The sequence below is a fragment of the Lacerta agilis genome, chromosome 2 (genome assembly GCF_009819535.1).
Source record: "Lacerta agilis isolate rLacAgi1 chromosome 2, rLacAgi1.pri, whole genome shotgun sequence".
NCBI classification, from domain to species: Eukaryota; Metazoa; Chordata; class Lepidosauria; order Squamata; family Lacertidae; genus Lacerta; species Lacerta agilis.
Window position 1 is genome coordinate 25,115,143 of NC_046313.1, and position 15,488 is coordinate 25,130,630.

The following is a 15,488-nucleotide window of genomic DNA, read 5'->3' on the forward strand; positions in this document are numbered from 1 at the left end:
ATAGCTCAGCTGGTTAGAGCGTGGTGCTGATAACGCCAAGGTTGCAGGTTCCATCCCCATATGGGGCAGTTGCCTATTCCTGGGTGTTCGGACTCGATTATCCTCGGGGTCCCTTTCAACTCTGCAATTCTGTGATTCTATAACCAGCCTCCCTCTCTCCACAGATGGCTCTCCTACCTCTTGCTGTTCATCCTGGACTTGGTGATCTGCCTTATTGCCTGCCTGGGCCTGGCGAAGCACTCCAAATGTCTGCTTATTGTGTGAGTACAGGACTCCTGCACTTGGGTTAGTTGACTGGAAGAGGCATTTTGTCGCTCTCACGCTTCCTTAAGGCAATCTATAGTTTTGTTGTTTGTTAGGGTTTGGATTTTGTTTCAGGTCGTTTTTATTTCATTATGTATTGTATTGTTTTATGTTGGGGCCCCGCTCTGGGATTGATTTTACCGGAGAGCTGGGCTAGAAATCACCGGAATTAATATATAAATCATCACGTGGCACGTTAAGTCTGCATAGTTGCCCGTAGGCTCATTTTGGGCGCTGCTTCCACAGTCCCTCCCCGCTCTGCCTCCATTCTGCATCTGTAAAATAGGTGCAGTCACAACCTGCTTTACAGGTATGCTGTAAGGCTGAGGGCAGCTAAGCGCTGTATACATTGGGGGGGGGGGCATTTCCCTGTCTCGACACCTTCTCAGGGAGCCCTGCTTCTGTCCACCGACTGTTTTGCCTTTTGTCCACAGGATTCTGTGCTGTGGGCTTTTCACACTCATTCTCAGCTGGTCTTCCTTTGCAGCAGATGTTTCGGGAGCGGTGGTAAGCACAAAACCTGGGACGTAGCTTCCCACTTCTTCTCTCCTCCCTTAGTGTTATATCCGAGGTTGCTTTAAGAGCTGGAATGGTATCTGTGTACCTTGCGATGTCTTGTGTTTTGTTTTTGTGCTCCCTTCCTGGCTAACCTGGTAGCTCTGGCTGGTGAAAGCCTGCGTAACCGAGCTTCCCAGCATGCAGGCTGCTGAAGCCCTGCTGATTTTTCGATGCATATAAGCCAGGACAAACATTTCGGTCCTCTCGCTATGCCTACCGCAGTCCTTTTTGTAGTTTTGTTTCGTTTTGTTTCGGGAGGAACAACACCTCTTAACAGCAACAACACCCTTTTATTTGTATCCTGCTTTTCCATACTTAAGAGATACAGGTGGCGCTGTGGTCTAAACCACAGAGCCTAGGGCTTGCCGATCAGAAGGTCAGTGGTTCGAATCCCCGCGACGGGGTGAGCTCCTGTTGCTCAGTCCCAGCTCCTGCCAACCTAGCAGTTCGAAAGCACATCAAAGTGCAAGTAGATAAATAGGTACCACTCCAGTGGGAAGGTAAACGGCGTTTCCATGCGCTGCCCTGGTTCTCCAGAAGCGGCTTAGTCATGCTGGCCACATGACCCGGAAGCTGTACACCGGCTCCCTCGGCCAGTAAAGCAAGATGAGCGCCACAACCCCAGAGTTGTCCGCGACTAGACCTAATGGTCAGGGGTCCCTTCACCTTTACGTTTCCATACTTAAAAATGATGCTCAAGGCAGCTGACAGCATAAAAAGATTCACATCATTAAAAACATAAGAGTATCCATAAACAATAAATAAAAAGTACACTAACTACCAAATAGAAGTTTCCATATAAAACGTAAGATGTAAATATAAAGGTACAAAGAATTCATACCCATAACAGCAACAAAAACTCCTAAACAATACCCCAACCCAAGAGTCTGTTCAGCAGCCTCAGTTTTTTGTAGCTGGAGTCAGTCAGGGCCCCTCCCCTCCCAGGCCAGGTGGGGGAAAGGCCAGCAAGTCAGGGAGCAGATTTTGTAAACTGTAAAACTGTAAAAACTACTCAGAAAATTTATTATTCCGAAAGTAAAACCTTCACCTGGTTGTAAATATTAAAGATTACACCAGCAAGAATGAGCCTTTTTGTAAAAAAATAATAAAAAAAAATGATTTAAATCAAGTCTAGTGATTTAAATCGTGATTTTAATCAAATCCACCCTGTCTACAGGTATGGTTTTTAGACACACATACCTGTAATGAAAATTGCATTCTCTACACCAGGATGTACTGCTTGATCGCGGAATGATCCTGGTCGATCGCGGGATACTGATCCCCCCCCCCAAAAAAAAAGCAAAGGGAAAAAAGCTCAACAACTTAGGCTAAGCCTCCCTTAAAAAAGCTCAACACCCCCCAAAAAAGAAGTTCAACAACTTGGATGAAGCTTTCCCAAAAAAACCTCTGGTCAATCCAATGGGAGGTACAGTGGTACCCCGCTAGACGAAAATAATTCGTCCCGCGAAAATTTTCGTCTAGCGGGGTTTTCGTCTTGCGGAGCGGCAATGGGAGCCGCGCTCCGCAAAACGGAAAAAAAAAAAGACGAAATTTTTTCGTCTTGCGAGGCAGCCCCATAGACTTTTTCGTCTAGCGGGGCTGCCTCCCGCTAGACGAATGCTTTCGTCTAGCGAGTTTTTCGTCTAGCGAGGCATTCGTCTAGCGGGGTACCACTGTAGATCACTGCCAGTTTTTTTTTTAATATTGGGAGTAGATCGCAATCTCTTGGAAGCTGGACGTGCCTTCTCTACACTAACTGACAGCAGCCCTGCAGGGTTTCAGACAGGGAATCTTAGCCTTACCTGCAGATTCCAGGGACTGGACCATCCTTTTTAAAACTCTTGTCTCTCATAGGGTACCAGTGACTTCTGCATGGCGCCAGATAAGTTCATCATGAACATGACGCAAAGCGACCTCAGTGCAGGTAAGATTCCTGTGGCATGGGGGCGATGCCTTGATTTGGACAGAAGTTGGATAAAGCCAACAAACATTGCAGTTTGTCTCTTTCCTGACCCTGTTCCTGCTCTCAGATAGGCATTGCTGTCCACAGGGTATCCTTAGGGCGTACAGTTGCAGACTGGGATCGAGGGAGGCTATACCTGTCCGAACAAAGGGCACCCAAGGTCACACCTGTGCTTGCTTTAGAACAGACTTTTGGCTTTTAAAATATTCAGCTTGGTTCAGAAAGGGAAACTCAAATCCCTGGACTTCTAGGGACATAGTAGCTTTATTTTCGTAGCTGATAAAAATTGTCAGGGCTGTCAAAACCTCCCCAGTTGCCTCTCGCCCACTGGTAAATGCAGAAGCTATCCTTTTGCAACCAGAAGTGGACATGAAATGAGAACCAGGGAGCACGTTGTGGCCTGTCAATACTTCTTCTAAGACTCTCAATGCACCCGTCTCTCTCCTTGGTGGTTGGGATATTCTGCATCAAGTTCCTTTCACATAAAAGCCAGATAATAAATTACAGAGTTTTGAATAAACCTGAGCTTTGATTGCAGTGTTTGGAAGTTCCATTGGGATTTTGTTTAAATGTTTTGCGTAAATTTGGAGTGATGAAGAAGAGGTGGAATGATGGTTTGTTACGTAGTGGTACAAAAACGTTATATAGACAGTCTATTGCTCTGGACACTGTGTCAAAAGCTCTCTTGTGTTGTAAGTATTTGCTTAAGACTTGTTGTTTTTCTGAAATTGTAGGCACAGCGTCACTCCAATCCTCCCACCTTTTTAGGACAAAACTACACATGGGGGGCATTTACATGGGGAAATCAGTGCAAGAAGCGTTCACCCCCCCCCTTGCAAATTATGCTCGGCAAATGACGCAATCATGCTAATGGGTTGACAGGCATTTAGGGAACATTTGTTAGCATAATGTTCAGTATAACTGTTTTTTTAACTGTTACACTTTTTAATTTGCTTGTTTTATTACATATTTTAATTAAGGGTGTTTTAATGCCCCAGTGGATTTGTTGCTGTGTATTTTAATTACGCATTGATTTTTATAGTTGTAAACTGCTTAGAAGCCGTTTTGGCATATTAAGCAGTATACAAACTAATAAACAGTAATAAATAATAGCCGCCCGTAATTAAAGCTGGAATTCTTACAGAATCCATAGAAGATTGTGTGCTGTGGGGCACCAGGAATATGCACATCCTGGCCTTGTTTTCCTTTGTATCCTGGGCTTGGCAGCTCTTTGGTCGGATCCAAGGCTTTCCTACGGCACCTCCCTTCAAAACAGTATTAAGCAGAGTCAGCGTTGTGAAAGGGAGACATTTCTTTATGGCGCTGTGTGAGCCACAAGAGGGTTTGTTGCATTCCAAGCAGGCAGATTCCCAGATAGGAGATGTGCTTAAGTTGGGTTGGGCTAATAGGGGTGCCACTGTCCCATTGACCTATGACCCTCTTCCTTGCAGAGATTGTACGGTACTACCTGTATTGCAGCCAGAGTCTGACCAACCCCTTCCAGCAGGTAAGAAATGTGGGCGCCCTGATGATAGGAACTTCCCAATAGTATGTCTTCAGTCTACCTGCGGTGGAAAGATCTAATGGGCTTAAATTACAGGAATGTGGACTGTAGTTGAACATTGGAAGGAAACTTCCTTTACAGTAAGAGCAGTTTGGGAATGGAACCAATTATCTAGAGGATTCCATGCTAATGGTTTCCATGCAGAGGCTGTTAGAGGCTGCTCTTAACTATAGATTTCCTGCTTTGAGCTAGATAGCCCAACAGGGCTTCCTTCCAACTTTGCAAGAGATAGCTGCACCCTCGTTCTATGAATGAACTTCCCATCGCATCAGAAGCTAAGTTTTGTGGAGTGGGGAGTTAGATTTATGGGTGCCACACCTCTCCAGTAAAAGGAGTTTTCCTTGGCTGAACTTGGGAATTGCCTCACAAGTTCAATCCCTATTGTAGAACCCATCCCTAGGGCTTCCCTAAATCTGGTGTTCTTTTCCAGAGGAAGAGGAAAAGGAGAAGCCATAAAGTGGTTCTAAGAGCCCGTAGGTCGAACCACCCAGGCTTCGCAGCAGGTTTGGGGGGCGGGAGAGAGAGGCCAAAGTTTTGCCATGTACAGGTAAGGAGGGGGGCTGACTGGCTCCCGGGACTTGGAAGAGGCTGGTTGTGTCGACTTGTAAAGCGGTGAAGGCTTAGAACTTGTGGCCCTTTGTGTAAAAGCTTGGCTCATGCATTTTGTACTACATTCCCTCTTTGCAGGCCCTGACCATCTACCAGCGTTCTCTCACGACCATGCAGATCCAGATCCAAGGCCTCATGCAGTTTGCTCTCCCTCTTTTCCCTACAGCCGAGGTAAACAGCACAGGGCTGGGTTTGCCTTAACGAATCGGGGCTGTGCCAAGCCATTTTGTGGAGCTTTCCATGTCAACGTATATTGGGTACAACTGGGCTGAAGCAGATTTGTACTTTCCATTTGCGAGATTAGTCCTTGGCAAGGACCAGGCTGGCAATGTGGGAAGGGGGTGGCCCCCCACAAATTTAACATGGAGGTTGTTAGGTTGTCTCCTGGAGAGGCTCGAGCGTATGGCTAGCGACAGAAAAGATGTTGAATGTAGGGCAAAGAGACAAGAGCGGTCTGGGCAGCAACTGGAAGCCATTTTCAGAACACAGAGGAACTTCAGTGGAGCAAGAATCAGGAAAGCTAGGAGCAACCTGATCACTGCTCAGCACCTCTTGAACAAGTCATAACCAGGGGGATACATTTAGGAACTAATTGTTGCAGTTTGGTTCCTGAACCAGGCAAACTTCCTGGTTCCTTCCAGACCAGGGTTCCAGCCTGATGGTTTTTGACACAAGACACAAGCCCTATTCAAGCATTTCCCCTCACACAAATAAGTTGCATGAAAAGGAGAGCGGGGGCTGTTCCTACTGGCTCCCATTCACCCACCCACGGCCCATCTGTTACGGAGCAGGCTGTGTGGGTGCGTATAAATGAGCCTGCTATTTGCACATAATTAGAAGGGACCAGTTTGGGGCTCCCCTTTCCGGCCCTGCGTTTTGGGAAGTGTATCCAGCTTCATAGGGCTGCTAGGCCATGTTGGAGCTTCACAGTAGCCATGCTCCTTTCCCTGCCGCAAATAAGTCTCTGCTTCCTCCTCCTCCTCCTCCTCCTCCTCCTTGCCAATCCCCACCCCACTTGCTGCAGAGAGATCTGCTAGGCATACAGCAGCTACTGAACAAATCAGAGGGCAGCCTCCACCAGCTGACCGCCATGTTGGACTGCCGCGGCTTACACAAGGTGAGCAGCGTAAGGCACGGCGTGCTGGGAGGTGGGGAGGTGGCAGTGTTGTGTGGATTGGGGCCTGTTGGCACTCAAGGAGTTGAGACGTTTCCCCTCCCTTCCCCCTCCTCCCTTTCCCATCAAATTAAAGGACTACCTGGATGCCTTGATTGGGATCTGCTACGATGGGGTGGAAGGCTTGCTGTACCTCATTCTTTTCTCCCTCTTGGCTGCCGTGTCCTTCTCCACCGTCATCTGTGCCGTGCCACGTGCCTGGAAGCATTTAGCCAGCAGGTAAAATGGAAGAGGGTCCGCCAGGAGCACACATGGGCACACTGGAGACAGAATTGCCCATTGCGGAGGGTGGATTTAAATGGGGATGAATGCAATGGCATCAATGGGTGCTGTCCCTCTGTATGCTTGCTGCCTCTGAGCCAGGAACTGTATAACCAGGATCATGGACTTCGTTCTCTCCCTCACCACAAGTTGGAGCTGTGCAGGTTTGATGGTTCCTGTCAAAGAGCCTGCAAAGGTGTCCCAAATACCACCCAATGGAGCAGGAGTACAGAACCTGTGGGGATTTCCAGATGTTGTTAGACTACAGCTCGTGTCTTCTTGACCATTGGCCATTCTGAATGGGTCTGGTGTGAGTCCAGCAACATCTGAAGGTCCACAGGTTAGCCTGCAAGTAACCTAGAGAGAAGGCCACAGCTCAGTGGTAGAACATCTGCTTTGCAGGCAGAAGGTCCAGGTTCAATCCCCAGCCTCTCCAGGTAAGGCTAGGAGGAGCCCCTTTGCCTGAAACCCTGCCAGTCCATGGTAGACCAAACTGAGCTTGGTGGACCCAATGGTCTGACTCTGCATAAGGCAGCTTCTCCTGTGTTCTTAGATTGTCTATCTAGCACAGGGTTTCCCAGAATTGGGTCTCCTGCTGTTTTTGGACTACAACTCCCAGCATTCCTAGCTAGCGGGACCAGTGGTCAGGGATGATGGGAAGGGAATTGCAGTCCCAACAACAGCTGGAGACCCAAGTTTGGGAAACCCTGATCTAGCATGGCGTGAGGCTGCTTGGAGATACTCCTGCATTTCGCAGAGCACTTAAGTCTGCTGCCGAACAACAGCCAGCCATGTTTATAGGTCCTCTACACCCATTAACTTGTCAGAAACAAGGTGCAAGAACGGGCAGAGGAGGAGAGACCGAAACGAGAACAAGTGTAGTAAAGCGAGGCAACCAGGGAAGGCTATCCAATACTTCTTCCAGCTCCTCTCCTCTCTCTTTACGTTCCCATTGCTTGAATGCATCCATTTCAGACGATCCCCGGAACTCACAAGCTCCATGGCCTCCTTGCGGTATTAAAGTAGAGGTTTGTGAAGGAAGCCCAGGAGGGCTTCTTGTGCTGCTTTTTAATATACGGACCACCCTTGGGGTTGAGTTTCCAGGGAGGCATTGGAGTCTTTGGCTTCGTATCCAGCAGCTGCATTTCAAGACCTTCTGCTTCCTTCCCTGGTCGCTGCTGATGCTGACATGAGGGACCCTGCCAGAAATCTCCAGATCTCTAAAACATCTGCAACGCCCAATTCTGCCTCCTCCTCCCTAGTCAGAAGTGGGGTGCTGTGTACCCTGCTTTTGCCAGTGCTTCCAGTGCAACAAACTCCCCCTGGCTCTTAGATGTAGCCTTTTATTTTTTGTTTTCTCGACAAGGCACTAGCTTCTGCTGGGCACAGTAGAGGTTGAGTTGGTGCCTCAATCTGGTGCTAATTGATGCCCTTTTCCTCCTGACTAGGGACCGGGATTATGACGACATAGATGAAGAAGACCCCTTCAATCCGCAGGCACGACGAATTGCCGCCCACAACCCCAGCCGGGGGCAGCTCCGTAGTTTCTGCAGCTACAGTAGCAGCCTAGGTAGCCAGACCAGCCTGCAGCCTCCAGCACAGACCATCTCCAACGCACCAGTATCGGAGTACATGTGAGTACAAGATAACTGGGGCACCAAAAGTCAGCACTGAGGCTCCTGTCCGCGTCTGTAGGATTCTCAAGGTCACTGCAGGGATTGGCTAACCGTTTTGGGTGGCCCAGTATGCTCAGGAGTGCCTCCCATCCTCTGCTCTCCATCCTTCGATACCATCTGTCCCTGCTGGGATCCATGCTGACTTTTCATATTTGCTTCCATCTATCCATCCCTCTTTTGAGAACCGCTGTGTTTCTCCATCCCACCCTCTCGACAGCTGGCAACCCAGTAGCCCTTCTAGACTTGATCCCTTGGACAGATGTTCCTAACCGCCCAGTGGGTGAGCCGTCTCTGGCTCACTGAAAGATACGGAGAAACAAAAGCCTTGCTTTTTGGAAGAAGCGTTTTTAAAGAGAAGCCTATAGACACAGACCCTGAAATGCTAATGCAGTCGTACCTTGGATCGTATTCGGACGTTTTGGCTCCCAAACGCCGCAAACCCGGAAGTAGTTCCGGTTTCCAAACGTTCTATGGAACCAGAACGTCCAACAGGGCTTCCGCGGCTTCAGATTGGCTGCAGGAGCTTCCTGCAGCCAATCAGAAGTGGCGCTTTGGTTTCCAAATGTTTTGGATTCCGTTCAACTACTGTTCTAGAGAAAGTTTGATTTAACACAGTCTCTTGTCTTCTGTACTGTGTTAGCTTCTGTGTTAGCATCCTCTTTTACCAAGAGGTGATATTTTCCCACTTACTTTTATTTTTGGAAGTTGGTCATCCAGCAAGCGAGAAACATGTGGCTTCTCTGTTTCGAAACAGCTCCATTTGGTGTGAGGAGCCTTGCCCACTTAGCTCCTCCTTGCTTCCTCCGCCTGATTCATATTGTTTTCCTCGGTTTTCATTCATGGTAGATTGGAAGAGGATGATGAAGGAATGGCAATAAATGAGGTTCAGCAGGTTCATACTTTGCAAAAGAAGGCATGCATGACTACTGCCAGCCTTTCTGTGCACCTCTGGTGATGTTCAGTTAAAACAACATGTGTCCTGGTACCATTTTCCTGCCCTCAGAGGGCAGTAGCCAGTAAAGTGTTGTTTGGGTGGAAGAACCCCGAGGACATATTTAGCTAAACATTACAAAGTGGGAAGGCATCAGTTGGCAATCTTTTCCCATCATTAGATAGATCTAACACTGGATTGCCTTACCTGAGTTGCTCTTGATTGATTGTTTTGAAGGAGGGGGCAAACAGTTCTGCTAGAATGGATATTTGAAAAGTTTTAGCACAGCATCTGTTTTCCTAGATGGAAGAGTACGTGCTACCTGCATTTTCCGCCATGTCTCAAAACATGCATTGCATCCAGTATATATATTTTATTCTTTTCTAAATAATGAATGATGTCACATGACTGAAGAAGCCTCCATCTCTCTTTCCTACAGGAAAGGGAAGCAGGGAGCTCGGCTGTTTGGCCACTTCCTCAGTCTTGGCACTCAAAAGTGCTTGAGGCGGGAGTGTTTCTACAGGGGGGAGCGAAGGCCCAGAATGATTTTGGGAGAGAATGAATTGGCGGGGTGATCTGGGCCACTAGGCAGGATAATTATTTAAGTAACCTTAAATTATTTTGGGAGGCAATGAATGGGAGCAGTTGGTGGGTTATTGAGCTGATACAAGCACGATCTGTTGTGAAGTTATTGAGGGTAACTGAATTGAAGAGGAACTAATTTGGGGTGATCTAGGTTGGGGTGAAAATTAATTGGAAAGATTGCCTGAAGGGGATATTTGCTTGCCTTCTGTGACATTTGAATTCTGCATTTGAATCTGTGCATATAAATTAGCTATGCTAATTTGTAGCTTTGGGCCTGTGCCCTGAATCTTTAAGTGCCTAGCAGTGCCCCAGGCCTGAGGTGAGCAGCACCCAAACGAGCCACAACTTTCCAGCCAACCGTTGGAGCCTGGCAGGGGAGGTCATTCTACAACCCCTGGAAAGACCCCTGCACATTTCCATAGCTCCAAGGTTAGGAGCAAGGCTAAGGCTTGTCTCTGCTCGCCAGATGATGGCAGCACACTTGTCACAAGGAGTGCAGTGAGTGAAAATGTGGGTGTCTCGCATCTGGAAAGATCATTAAAGCCCAGATGAAGTTGTAGGATTTGAACCTTTAATTTAAATAAAATACAGTGGTACCTCTGGTTGCGAACGGGATCCATTCCGGAGGCCCGTTCGCACGTGAAAAGCCAGCATCCTGAAGCGCCGTATCTGTGCTACTGCGCATGCGCGAGCTGGCAAACCTGGAAGTAACCCTTTCTGGTACTTCCGGGTCGCCGCGGGACGCAACCTGAAAAAAATGTAACATGAAGCAAACGTAACATGAGGTATGACTGTACACGTTTTGGAACAACGTTTTAAGTGTTTGCTAGTTTTGAAACTATTGTGCCAAAACGCTCCTTGTTGCATGTGCCCAGTGTATCTTGGGTGGGGGTGGGGAGTAAGAGATTTTATTTCCTGCACGTGTGTCCCAAATAATAACCTCAAGAAGCAGCCCTTAGCCAGCTGTTCCACATCTGGGACAAGTGGAGCCGATTCACGTGCCTTGTTTGTAGCATGCAACAACAGCAAGTCCTTGCACGGGACATTCCCCCCCCCCCCAAGACTTTCCTTACCTCTTGTAAGTCTCCATGTGCAAGGAGATTGGAACCTGGGGACAAGGTTTTCAAACAAGTAGTTTCCCGTGGACATTCAGAGATCGGTACAGTCTCGTGAATGGACTGTGGCACAATAGCGCATGCATAGCTGCATGTGGTAGAATCACTCTTGTACTGCCTCCTGAGCTGCTGGCTTGTTTGGTTAAATCTTCATCAGGTTAGCACAAAGTTATCATTCCTCCTCTTTGCTTGGACAAGACTTGAGAATTGCTAGGCCCAGAGGTGGGCAGGAAGTGGATGGTGTCCCATTTTTATCTAGCGCTGGCTGACCTCTCGTAGACCAACGGAAGTGTGTTTTCTCCTGTCATGTGGAGAGAGAGAGAAACACACACACACATATCCTTTCATTCATTGCTCTGGTCTCTCAGCTCTTGCTAGCCTGCCCCTCACCTCTGCCAGCATCCCTCACTGAGGTAAATGGGTACCTCTAGAAAATGGAGGAACTGCTTGCCAGTATGACTCCTTTCTGCTTCATAAGTTCCACCTATAAAGGGCAGAGCTGTGGAAAGATCCAAGGATTGTGTCGGCAGGTACATTCCTCTATTCCTCACTCCTTGTTGTGGTGTGAGGTAAAGTAAAGGGGAAGATATTAGTATTCTAGAAATCATAGAGGTCAACCGACTGAAATTCCCAGGTGTCAAAAAGGGTTGTTTGTGTATGCCATTACTGCGGCCCGTGTTTTGTTAGGCCAAAAATGGAGAACAAGCGAGGTCCCAAACCAAGAAGTGTGGCAACTTCAGTTGACAGAATATGTGAAGCTTGCAGACCTAACATATAGAATAGAGAACATAGAAGAACATACGTTGGAGAAGACTGGAAAATGCTCATTGAGTATATGGGAAATAACTGTGTGCCGCTGAAAAACACTGGCAGCATTAAGATAAATGCAACAGTGCAGATAAGTTATGGTGGATGCAATAATGGAATACTGAATGGTATAGTTTCTGTAAAATATGCAGGGATTTATGATATGTAAAATGAACCGTGGAAAGAGAAGATGGGAAGTCATTGATATTTTAAGGATGTAAAAACGAGTAGTTTAAAGTGGTAAAACAGAAAATTTAATAAAAATTAGGTACAAAAAGGAAAGAAATAAATCACAGAGGTCAACCCAACGGACTGCGGCTGACGTTCTGCCACCTCTTCACCAGGCCAGCAATTTTTTTTTAGTTGAATAGGTTGTCTCTGCTTCCAAGAACAGGATTGGCATTATTAAAACTATCATTATTAAATTGGCGTCTCTTCTTCCCTTCTTCCTCCTCTGTCCCCTACCCACAACTCGAATCGGTTGCTTGTGTAGGAATGTAACGGGATTGTTTCCTAGCCGCAGGCTCAGAACGGAGTTCGTTTCAACAGACTGCCCTCCTGATCTTACTCCTCTCTACCTGCAGGAACCAAGCTGTGCTCTTTGGTGGGAACCCACGCTATGAGAACGTCCCACTGATTGGAAGAGGATCGCCCTCCCCCCACGGTACGGTGGGCGTCGGAGGCCAAATCATTTTTATAACAGACCCTCTTTTTTATTATCGTTTCCTCTGCTTTTACTAACCTCTCTATATTAAAATGCATTTTTTTGAAAAATAATTTTAAAAACAAAACAAACCCGGGACGAGAAAGCCTCCTGCTTTTTGTCAAACGCCAAAATAGTTTTGTTTCTGATGCTAGAGATGAGGAAAAGAAGCCCGGGGGAAACCTTCCCCTTTCAGGGGAAAAAGACAGTCCTTTACCCAGAGATTCATATCTGCCGGAAGTTAAACTGCTGCAAGAAGTCCTGCTTTTTTGAGTCCGGCATTTCTTCCTCCCACGGCCGTTTTAGCTCTCTCACCCTTTTGGCAGCACAGGGTGCAGTCCATTGAGACGGTATCCTTGCAGGCTAGCTATGGGCAGCTTTGTAGCAATAGGGCAGAAAGCAACTCTGTGTTGCTCTGTGTACTGGTACTTCTCAGCCCATGGTGTGACGTATATCCTGCAAACGTTTGCCGGTTTTGCCAATAGATGTCTATAACTTTGCATTACCTTTTCTGTGTGTTGTATATATTAGCATGTTACACAGTGCCATAAAAATAATAATCCCTGTGTGCAGTTAAAATTGTGTTCACGCTGCTCAAGTTCTAACCATCTAGAACGGGCACCCCCAACCTGCGGCCCTCCAGATGTTTTGGCCTACAACTCCCATGATCCCTAGCTAACAGACCAGTGGTCAGGGATGATGGGAATTGTAGTCCCAAACATTTGGAGGGCCGAAGGTTGGGGGTGACAGATCTAGAAGAACGGATATATACTCTATGCTTGCTTTTCCCCCCTCCTTTTTTTTTGTTTTTAATAACCCTTCCATGTTTTTTTCTGCAAACTTGCTGCACTCTTAAGCAAAAGCTCTTTATAAGTTTGGCATAACGTTCCTTTGAAACACATCTTGCCTGCTAACTTTTGCTTTGTTTTTGCATCTACTGTTTTGGAGCTATGTTGCCCTTCAAGAGTAAGTGCTTATATGTTTTCTGTTTGTACTTTTCTTGGTTTTGGGGGCTGGAGTTGGCTAATTTCCCCTCCCTGGTGATTTTCCCGTCACTTTCCTGTGTGCTGTACGTTTCCCCTGACCCTCCATAACATGGGAACCTCCAGAATTCAAAGTGTTCCTGTATTCTTTTGATTTGCAGTAGAGTAGTTGTGCTTAGTTTAGTGGATTCCATTGGATGAAACTGGAGGTTTCCCCCATAATGGGATAATGCAAAAAAAAAAAAAAAGCTTGATAGGCACCCAGAATTTCAGGCTGCTAGGGTTGCCTCCCATGAGATTTCGCATCACTGAGGTCTACTGCATACCATACTTTTCCGTCTATAAGACGCCCCAATGTATAAGATGTCCCCAATTTTGGGGGACTCAAATTTAAGAAAATGGGGGGAGATAGCACGGAGTTGTTGAGCTTTTTTTGCAGATGATTGCCCAGAGTTGTTGAACTTTGGGGGGAGGGTATTACCAGGGTTGTTGAGCTTCTTTTGGGGGGATTGCCAAAAATCACTCACCTGCACGCGTTCGTGAAATCCACCTCCCGTCTGTCCTGTCGCCAGCAAAAGCTGCCAATCGCCCGCCCAACTGCCGGAGCGTCAGCCAATCAGCACCACCATTGATGTAGCAACCAATAACACGCACAATAGGCGCTGACAGCTGTGGCAGCAACCAATCAAACGTCCATGTATAAGATGACCCCCCCCCCAACTTTTTAGCATGATTTTTAAAGGAAAAACAATAGTCTTATACACGGAAAGTACAGTATATTTTTGGGAATGGTATAGTAATTAGAGCAGGCATAGGCAAACTTGGCCCAGCCAGATGTTTTGTGACTACAACTCCCATCATCCCTAGCTAGCAGGACCAGTGGTCAAGGATGATGGGAAATGTAGTCCCAAAACGTCTGCAGGGCCGAGTTTGCCCTATGCCTAAATTAGAGCAATTTTTTAAAGCCCTGTTGATTAGTTTACAGGCCAAATGATGCCCAACTCTCAGCATGCTGAGAACCTGTGAAGTGAATAGGGTTGGTTGGTTGTTGTTTTGGAATAAACATTTGCCAAGCAAATGCTGCTTTAAATAGACCAATTAGTAGAAGCTCTTCAGATATGATACAATGAAACATCAATGCTGCAGTTTCATTCTGCTTTACCCAGCTAGGGATTTCCCCTGTGCTTCGTCAACTACAGTGGTACTTCTGGTTGCGAACGGGATCTGTTCGGAGGCCCGTTCACAACGTGAGCCGAGTGCAACCTGAAGCGCGCATGTGCGGGGCACGATTCAGTGCTTCTGCGCATGCGCAACGCGCCAAACCCGGAAGTAACCCGTTCGAGTACTTCCGGGGTTCAGCGCGTTTGTATCCCGTGACGAACGCAACCAGAGGTATGACTGTAATTCCCATGGAGTTTACTCATGCTAATCTATTGCACAAAAGGGGCGGGTGAGAGTCGTGACACCTTAAAAGACTAAAGATTTATCGTGGCTTAAGTTTTTTGCAGACAAAAGTGGGGGTAGAAGGGATGAAACGTTAAGAGAATTTTAAAAGTCAGGTTCCTGCATGAAGCTGCCATGTTGGAGTTCATTGGCAGGTTTGGTGGGCAGCAGAACGGGGCTCAATGGGGATTGGGGATGGCCTTGCTCACTTACAGAAAGCAATAATCTTTCTTTACGTGTTTCATGTGCATTATTCATCATCACTTAGGCGTCCACCCTCCTTACTCCTGCATCTTGGACTCCTTTGACTGAATTTCCTTTGCGAAACTCATGCTCACAATGTGGGCACTCGCATTGCATGCATGCCTTGGGCCTCTCTGGCTTCACTTTGCAATAACAACTTTCCACCATCACACCCTCCACCTGCCAAATGAGGGCAGAACTTTGTGCATGTGATGAAGTGGGCTCTGTCCCACGAGGGCTTTTGTCACTGGGAATCTGTTGGCCTTGAAGGTGCTGCAGGGCTATCTCTTTTTTTCTTGTGCAAACTGTGCCCTGCCTCTTTCTGAGTCAAAGAGCTCAATGTAAGAACAGAAAGGAGGGGAGGGGAAATTGGGAAGTCCCGTTTTCAAACAAAGCGAAAGGCACCTGAGGGCACCAAACACCTGTTCTTATGCTATCTAGACCAGGGTTTCCCAAACTTGAGTCTCTAGCTGTTTTTGGACTACAGCTCTCATCATCCCTGACCACTGGTCCTTCTACCTAGGGATGATGGGAGTTGTAGTCCAAAAACAGCAGGAGACCCAACTTGGG

At 47.2% G+C, this 15,488-nt stretch overlaps 1 protein-coding gene across 2 annotated transcripts in view; it reads left to right on the forward strand.

The window, feature by feature from the left end:
• TTYH2 (tweety family member 2) overlaps positions 1 to 15,488 on the forward strand; it is a 79,081-nt gene that overhangs the window by 59,645 nt on the left and 3,948 nt on the right. Inside the window, exons 5-13 of one of the 2 annotated variants that reach the window (XM_033138953.1) lie at positions 165 to 260; positions 738 to 810; positions 2,716 to 2,785; positions 4,276 to 4,331; positions 5,076 to 5,168; positions 6,022 to 6,114; positions 6,248 to 6,390; positions 7,881 to 8,066; positions 12,131 to 12,210. In XM_033138953.1, coding sequence (XP_032994844.1) covers positions 165 to 260; positions 738 to 810; positions 2,716 to 2,785; positions 4,276 to 4,331; positions 5,076 to 5,168; positions 6,022 to 6,114; positions 6,248 to 6,390; positions 7,881 to 8,066; positions 12,131 to 12,210 — 890 coding nt within the window. Of the gene's footprint in view, positions 1 to 164; positions 261 to 737; positions 811 to 2,715; positions 2,786 to 4,275; positions 4,332 to 5,075; positions 5,169 to 6,021; positions 6,115 to 6,247; positions 6,391 to 7,880; positions 8,067 to 12,130; positions 12,216 to 15,488 lie in introns of both variants that reach the window. The other variant, XM_033138954.1, reaches the window with a different exon arrangement.